Source organism: Eurytemora carolleeae, unplaced genomic scaffold, assembly GCF_000591075.1.
Source record: "Eurytemora carolleeae unplaced genomic scaffold, Eaff_2.0 scaffold471, whole genome shotgun sequence".
Taxonomy (NCBI): Eukaryota; Metazoa; Arthropoda; class Copepoda; order Calanoida; family Temoridae; genus Eurytemora; species Eurytemora carolleeae.
Genome location: NW_019396402.1, coordinates 4,554 through 13,020, shown reverse-complemented (window position 1 = coordinate 13,020; position 8,467 = coordinate 4,554). Strand labels below are relative to the sequence as shown.

General features: G+C 32.6%; 1 protein-coding gene and 1 long non-coding RNA gene across 3 annotated transcripts; both read left to right on the top strand.

Annotated features, from left to right (window-relative positions):
* The first annotated feature begins 1,421 nt into the window (after positions 1-1,421).
* Positions 1,422-5,925, top strand: LOC111702535 (protein POLR1D). Its single transcript, XM_023474263.1, has 6 exons — positions 1,422-1,511; positions 2,481-2,585; positions 3,163-3,238; positions 4,062-4,133; positions 4,271-4,472; positions 5,899-5,925. The coding sequence occupies exons 1-5, from the start codon at positions 1,477-1,479 to the stop codon at positions 4,421-4,423; spliced, it is 441 nt and encodes a 146-aa protein (XP_023330031.1). The 5' UTR covers positions 1,422-1,476; the 3' UTR covers positions 4,424-4,472; positions 5,899-5,925.
* An 815-nt stretch (positions 5,926-6,740) lies between these two features.
* Positions 6,741-8,261, top strand: LOC111702536 (uncharacterized). Of its 2 annotated transcripts, none has more exons than XR_002765427.1 (4): positions 6,741-6,950; positions 7,254-7,294; positions 7,561-7,655; positions 8,239-8,261. It is a non-coding gene; the product is annotated as an uncharacterized LOC111702536 (long non-coding RNA). The 2 variants fall into 2 exon arrangements; XR_002765428.1 differs by having other exon boundaries at positions 8,223-8,261.
* The last annotated feature ends 206 nt before the right edge of the window (positions 8,262-8,467 follow it).

The following is an 8,467-nucleotide window of genomic DNA, read 5'->3' as shown; positions in this document are numbered from 1 at the left end:
GTTTCAGGATAAAGCGTTCTGTTTTCCATCCAACTCTGCCGAATACTGTTATATCGTCAGGTTAAATTTAAAGTTAAAAAAGAGACTGTTGATTATATTTCAAGTGACCCTTTATTCATGATACACACGGCTACCCTGAAGAGCTTAATTAAGCTCATCAAGTATAGTTTGGATTTCCAGGTTTATAACTTTTAAACGGATTATTAGCAACTGTGGTTTCACAGAATAAAGTGATTTGCGAATTTATGCTAAAGAAATTCAATGTAAAAATTATTAGAATTAAACACTTGTCAAGCTAGAAAAACGACAATATCTTCCATATTTCGATGAAGGTTTTAAAGGCACCGTTGTTTGAAATAACACCTGTACAGTTCATTAAAAGCGTATTATATTTCAGTAGTCTATTTCTTTATTTTTTTATAGAAAATAGATTTATATTTTTATTTTGTCAGGACCTATTGTTGTTTTTGTTAATGACAATTGTTTTTTTTCTACAACTTGGACTTCTTTTAATGAATGCTGGGTTGTCTTTTATAATACAAATACTTAGCTGAAGTGCCAGGCGTTGCCCGTGGAATTCTAAAACTCTTCGAAATTTTAAATTTATGAAAAAAATGTGGTTCTGACGTTTGGGAAGCTGAAGCAAATATATGTATATATATAATAAAGTAGTTTGTTTGGATGTCCGTTTATAACTCATAATCTTGACAGATTTGCGTAAAATTTTAATTGGGAAACTCGAGAAAACCACGGGAAGGATCATAGCTCGGGTTTGAGATTCTAAGTTCAGTGGGTCTACATTGACCTACACTCCTCTTTTACAGGGAAAAATAGCTAAAATCTGGGTTCTGAAGCTAGTATATATATATTATATATATATATATATATATGCAGAATATGAAGAATGCATAGCATGAAACATAATGTTAATACAATAAAACTTCAAATCATGTTTTTAATACTATTTTCTTATATATAATATATATGTATAAATAGTAATTTCAGATATGGATAAGAATCTACAGATTTGGCAGTACAACACATAGTTCCTTAGTTCAAAAGAAGGCTGAAAATGTTTACATCTTCACATTTTCTTTAACTGTGACACATTTTTTTCTTACCCAAAACCTTAAATTGTCTCCGAAAAAATCTTTTTGTGCGTTTGAAAATACTTATCTATGAAAATTCTTCTCTGTCTATGAAAGTAAATGACTATAAAAAATCTACTTTGTCTTTGAAATGTCCTTTCTAACCAATACTAATTGCAATAGAACCTTTAAAATCATGCTTTTATTTACAGAAGTGAGAAGTAATTAAGAGGTTAAGTAATTCACTGTTCATCCAGTTACCGAAATTTGTTTTCATTTATTATGTTATTCTTTTACTTAAAACAATATTTCTACTGCATTTAAAAAGTTTTTTTTACTTTAAATGATATATTTTCAGAATTTAAAGAATGGTTAATAGTTCCGTACAATGTCCCTGAACATCCCAGATGACGAAATAAAAAGGTGAGCGAAAGGAAAAAAATCCGCCAAAATTTGAAAAAAATAAATAAAATGATTGGACTGTCAGAGCCTAGTTAGCTTGAACTGTCCTAAGTCCAGTTAACCCGTTCTGATCTGTAGCTTACTCTATCCTAATTCCATCTTACCCTTTAGAACTGTCTTTAGCTAACCACATCCCTGACCTAAGTCTAACTAAACCTGTTCTAACTCAAACTAACTGTGTCTAACTCAAGCTAAACCTTTAATAACTCAAGCTTACTCTTTCTAACTCAAGCAAACTCTGTCCTAACTCTAGCTAACCCTGTTCTAACTCCAGATTACTCTGTCTAACTCAAACAAACCCTGTCCTGACTCCAGCTAACCCTATCCTAACTCTAGCTAACCCTGTCCTAACTCCAGCTAACCCTATCCTTATTCCAGCTAACCCTGTCCTAACTCGAGCTAACCCTGTCCTAACTCGAGCTAACCCTGTCCTAACTCTAGCTAACCCTGTCCTAACTCGAGCTAACCATGTCCTAACACTAGCTAACCCTGTCTTAACTCTAGCTAACCTTGTCCTTACTCTAGCTAACCTTGTCCTTACTCTAGCTAACCCTGTCCTTACTCTAGCTAACCCGGTCCTTACTCTAGCTAACCCTTTCCTTACTCTAGATAACCCTGTCCTAACTCTAGCTAACCCTGTCCTTACTCTAGCTAACCCTGTCCTTACTCTAGCTAACCCTGTCCTCACTCCAGCTAACCCTGTCCTTACTCTAGCTAACCCTGTCCTTACTCTAGCTAACCCTTTCCTTACTCTAGATAACCCTGTCCTAACTCCAGCTAACCCTGTCCTAACTCAAAGTAACTACAAAAACGTATTGGTTGTCCTAAATAAAAACTGTGTTGATTATTATCTATTAAAAAATTAGTTTTATACCTCAAGTGATGAAAATAATATTACAATTGAAGACCTTCATTTCTTTTTTTGTTCAGGCGCGCGATTCAAGAAATATTTGAAGAAACTAAACGCGCATCTATACGCGCAGACATTGGTGGTTCATTGGGTTGGGCCAAACCTAACCATAGAGGGTTTAATAAGTAAGTTAAAATCATTTTCTGATTTACAGGATAGCTCCCATATTGGAATCGGGTATCCCTACAGTTCTTAAAAAAAAATATACCAAGCATGTGACATATCAAGGTATTATGCTCAGCATGTGACATGTCAAGGTATTATGCTCAGCATGTGACATGTCAAGGTATTATGCTCAGCATGTGACATATCAAGGTATTATGCTCAGCATGTGACATGTCAAGGTATTATGCTCAGCATGTGACATATCAAGGTATTATGCTCAGCATGTGACATGTCAAGGTATTATGCTCAGCTAAATTGACTTTCCTGAAATTCATAATTTTGTTTCTCTGTTTTTCATAATTAAAAAATGCTTGCAACAAAGCAATTTGACGACTTTACGCTACAGAGTTCATGGTTGTTTCTTTTCTTAAAAAATAATTTACCCCTACGCACTTTGAAAATTATTTTGTTCAACTGCTGATTTGAGTAAAATAAATGAATTTTTAGGTTAGAAGTATCAAAAAGGATAAAAAGAAATTGCCTTGTGATGTCCATCTTTACTTTTTCCCTTGAAAATAACAATCTCTGTATTTTTAGGAGATTTTTGAATAATACGGTGGTTTCTGTTGTTTCTAACAACTGTAGACTAGATAAGATAAAACCGTTAGAAAAGGTAAAACACATTTATTTTTCAAATCCGTCTTGCACCAGTTTTAAAGTTTTCCTTGATACAATTTATAAAATATTGAGATAATATCAGATTTTTGCTTATTTGTGCAGATCAAAACTGTAGTGAAAAAATATCATCAAAATATATGAAATGAAAATAGTCGTGTCTTGAAGTACTGAATGGTAAATGTCAAACAAATGATGCAAAACAGAACAAAATTTAATATCGTAAAACGTATAAATGGACGGATATACTCAAATCATTTGTAAATATTTTAAAATTTACCTCCCTAACAATACATGTTTTTGTTTGATTCATGAACTATAGTATAAATTTTTGTTTAATTCATGATCTACAGTATACATTTTTGTTTTATTCATGGACTACAGCATAATTTTTTGTTTGATTCATGAACTACATTTTGAATTTTTGCTTAATTCATGAACTTCAGTATCAATTTTTGTTTTATTCATGAACTATAGAATAAATTTTTGTTTTGATAATTTTCTGGTGCAAAAAGCTGTCATTGAAAAGTCGTTCATTTGCTAAAATGTTATGTAATGTAAACAATCTTCAATGCGCATTTCTTGCAAAACACAATTGCGGATTTTTAATCTAAAAGACGCTAAATTTTTCATTACAATATCTTATAAGTTTTTTAAACGTTTTTTTATGACAAGAATATTATTTTATATTTTGATTCTGGTTAAAAATTTCATCAAAAAAGTCTCGAACCCTCTCGAAAAAGAAAAGTTTTGGCTCAATTACTTAATATCTCACCTCCCTTAAATCAGTAGGGTTATAACTTAATTTCTATTTCCTTAAGAGTACAGTAGAGGAGAAACCGTTGCAACCTCTACCATTCAGAAATAAGGAAGAGAAAAAATTTACTGGGAAGGTAAAAAATCTAAAATTTCAATTAAGAACTTTTTTAAAATAAGGATATAATAAAACAACATTTACTAGAATACAATTCTGTTCTCAGGACAACATTTTTTAATAAAATAATCTTTTTCTAAATCTTGAATTTTTTAGATTAAAGTGAGCAATAAATCCAGATTTCAAGCCTACCTTGGCGCCAGAAAACGGGAGAAAGAAAAAGAAGAAAGGGAAAGGGTAGAAAGGGCAGAAAGGGAAGAAGAAGAGGAAAGGAAAGCCGAGAAAGAAGTAGTGACAGGAAAAAACTAATCGCACGACACGGCAAAATTCAAGAATTAAGATTTTTAGAAATGAAAAGGAAAATCAGTCAAAATTTATTTAAGAAATCCATGAATTATTAAACTTTATAGATAAATATAAAACAAGGCATTCATATATATATGTTCCCTAAAGCCGGCAACACGGGCCCTTCACCAAGTAGCTTAGTAAAACTTCAAAGCACAATTATCTTTATTCTCGTAATTTTTTACTTTTTATTAGACCGACCATCAAATTCCATCTTTTCACACCAAGTTCGTTTAGTTCAACAATTTGTTTAAAGGGACAGTAAGCTTAATTTCAAGTGACCTTTCATTTATTGAGAGGCATGTCCGATTCACAACAATCTGAGGATCTTTAAATGAATGTTTCTTAGGTTGATTCACGAGATGCTTTGCAAGTGTTCTTGAGGAAAGAACTGGAGCTCCTGATATTCTAACCTATAAACATCTTATTATAAAGATGAGAGTTTATCTGAGAAGACTATATATTAAACAATTTTAGTTGAGAACAAGAATTTCATATAAAAGTGTTAAGCCTTAGATTTTATATAAAATAAGCCTAACATAAAATATGTAATCGCCTTTATGTTGCAGACCATTATGGGATATATTTTAATTATTGAAAAGAATATCCTATTAGCTCCAGATTGTGCACTCAAGGTTTATTAAACATCTAATTACATATTTCATGATCTCCAACAAATACTAGTCTATTCTAAACTAAGAGATCTATCGATGAAGAAGCAAAGATATAATTCGTCCAGAGAGAACACAGCCACGTTGGAGAGATCGCAGCCACGGAGGAGAGGCAGCAGCTTCGGCGGAGGTTTTGCAGCTACAGAAGAAACTTTGTAGCTAGATGAAGATACGAGCAGCAGCTCAGTGAAGAGGAATAATTCCATATGTTCTGGGAGAGATAACCAGGTTCGTGGAGGATGAGTTGATCAGGAAGAATATCTGTTTATATTTATAGTTCAGAGTTCGGGTAGAACATGAGGTGGCACGAGACTATTATCTTGAGTGCACAACCTGGAGGATATTCTCTTCAATAATTAAAATATATCCCATAATGGTTTTAAACCTGGCAACAATGAGGTAGATACACTCATATGTATATCTGAAGATTGAGTGCTGGGTGCTCACTGCTAGTGCAAACTCACGCGGTTTCTTTGCACTTAATTTCCTGCAATATAAATAATAATATCTATAAAACCCTTTATCATACAAAGGTTTACAGGGTATTTTTGTAAATCAGACATGCCACTCTATAAATAGAAGGTAACTTTAAAATTACGCTTACAGTCCCTTTAATCAACAGTATCTCACGGATTGATATTCAGTGTCACTGTTCAAATTGTTCCTTTCTGCAATCTGAACATTTTACGATGTGCATTGTGCTGTGCAGGACATCTGTACAGCACAATAAAACTTTAAAAACACAAATTTTGATTGTAACATGATCAGATTCCTTGCTACTTTGCCTAGAAAAGGTCAAACACTACAAATAAGGCAAGTCAAGATTTTATTTTTACTAAAACTGATTCAAAATAATTTTGTCTGAGACTACTTTTAACCAGCTTAGGATTTGGATCAGCAAGATTTTGTCTTCCTCGATCCGGATCCAATGGGCAAAATATCAACCAAAAACTGAAAAAAAAGTTTACTCCCAAAACCCAAATTTTAACTACTGAAAAAAGAGAGATTAAAAATATCTTTATTTCTGAATGGTTCTCAAGTTTTAGCATAAAAATAAGAGATACCAAATAAGACAAAAAAATTGAAACTTCTGCTTTGTAAAAAAATTCAGTATATGTTGAAGAAATTACCCGGATCCGGATCCTTTTTTTCATTTTGGATACAGGATCCAGATCCAGATCCCCATCAAAATCAAATGGATCCGAAACACTATTTTTAGTATTAAAAATATTTCATTAATCTTCATGCATTTAAGAATCTCATATTTTAATTTGGAACCACAGTGATATCTATTATATGGGCTTTACCACGAAAAAATGTGTCTGAAAGCCAGAATACAAAAAATGGGAGTATTGTGAGTATTTTAGATTAAGTAAATATTTCCTGAGCTATGAACTCTTGTATTGTGGATATCGGGATCCATGCTTTTTTAATCTGCAGATCAACTTAATCTTTAATCGATATTCCCCATGGTAACTGTACCCTGGAGGAATAACCGAAATGAAGAGATCATTAAATCAGAAGAGTCCATAGTGGATATCGAGATCAAGCAATCGGGATTATTAACTTCCAACACAAAAGTTTCCAGCTCTGTAATAATTTTTTTCAGCTTTCTCTAATGGACCAGCAGCGCCTCGAGCGGGATTTTTCCCAACTAAAGTTTCCGGTTTTTGATTGGACGCGCGCTACCAACTGGTCGCAACCTTCGGCTGACTTGGCACATTCGGCAGTGGATCGGCAGCGCCGATTTAGTGACAGATTACGACCGTACAGTATGGAGGGGTTAGTACAGGACTTCAACACTGCACTGGATGAAACCGGTAAAATTAATTTTTAATTTTTAACATTCAAAAAGGGGGCCAATTTACCAAAAAAAAATTAATTGACAAAAAATTGGTTGAATTGATATATTTGCGTATTACATAATACGTAATGACTTGTTGGTTTTGTTTCATTAGTTTTATAATTTTATTACACATTAAATGATCAACTAATACTTCGATTGATTGATTTATTGATAAATAAAACATGCTTTTACAAAATTTACTTAATTAATTGATGAATTGATTAACTGATGAATTGATTAATTGATGAATTGATTTGTTATTTATCTCTATTCCTAGCCGGTTCCAACAGTAGTGGACGGTCTACAGGAAGAAGAAAGGTTATTTTAAATTTATTTTTACAAACAAATATTACCTTCTCGGCCACTTCAAATTGTTTTTTATATATCACTTTTTATGCACCAAAAACGTAATCCAGTATTTGATGTTTTCATTGTATTTTAACGTTGTTGATTGATGTCCAACAGATTCTGATTTGATTTGATAATAATAAGGACAATTCTTCAAAACATTAATTTGTTCTAGAACGAAAGATATTTAGCCGACTTTAATTTTAGGAAATTTTAACCAATTTGAATTTGTTTAGACCTGGAAGCGAAGATGTAAATCGACCAGTAATCTTCTTCAACTTAGGAACAAGATTATAAATTTTCGTAAAGAGGGCAAGTTCAATTCACAAAGGTATCCTTTTACCTTTATATTATATCAATAATTTAGAATGTCTAGCTTGGTCATTGTTAATTTCTGACAATTCCTCCATTGTTTTCCTGCAGTAATATTGTAGAGAAACCACAATTGAAAATATTCAGTTTTCAAAACGATAAACATGGATATCTAACTAACACTTAATTAGATAATATTTTTTAACGTTTGTGAATCAGACTTGCCTCTCTAGTCTCCATAAATTAAAAGATACTGGAATTTACTTTGACAGAACCTAAATTTACAAGTTTTAGCAACAATGCTCAGAGCAGAAGAATCAAATTGTTGGTTACTGAGGCCGAATTTAAAGAATTTGAGCCGCGGCTCAAACATAGTTGGTTCCACATAAAATTGTATTGAATGTTTCAAGATTTAAGCCGGCGCTCAATTGAAACCGGTTTTTTGGCGGATTTGAGACGCGGCTCAAATTCATTAAATTCTGACTCTGGTCCTCAAAATTGTGTTCCAATTAATGCAATGTTTTTTTTCATGGTTTTTATTTTTTATTATTAAAAGGGGCCAAGATATCGGAATTTTTAAATCTAGAATTTTGTAAGTTTAGTGAAGACAGTTCTTCAAGTTTGGTTTTTGATTATTTTCAAGTCTGCAGTTGAGTGATTCAGATTTAGAGTCTGGAAATCTAACTTTGGGGCGGAGAAATAAACTCGGGCGGATACAAGACACCAGGCGGAAGGTAATTAAGGCGGGGCGGCGAACACATTTTGACAAAAAATAGAAGAAAAATAAGACCCAAATAAAGAGGAATAAAAAAGAGACTTCAAATAGAGACC

Coding starts and splice junctions, on each gene's coding strand:
- LOC111702535 (XM_023474263.1), top strand. CDS start 1,477: ATGTCCCTGAACATCCCAGATGACGAAATAAAAAG. Junction 1,512..2,480: donor CCAGATGACGAAATAAAAAG/GTGAGCGAAAGG, acceptor TTTTTTGTTCAG/GCGCGCGATTCAAGAAATAT. Junction 4,134..4,270: donor AGAAAAAATTTACTGGGAAG/GTAAAAAATCTA, acceptor TGAATTTTTTAG/ATTAAAGTGAGCAATAAATC.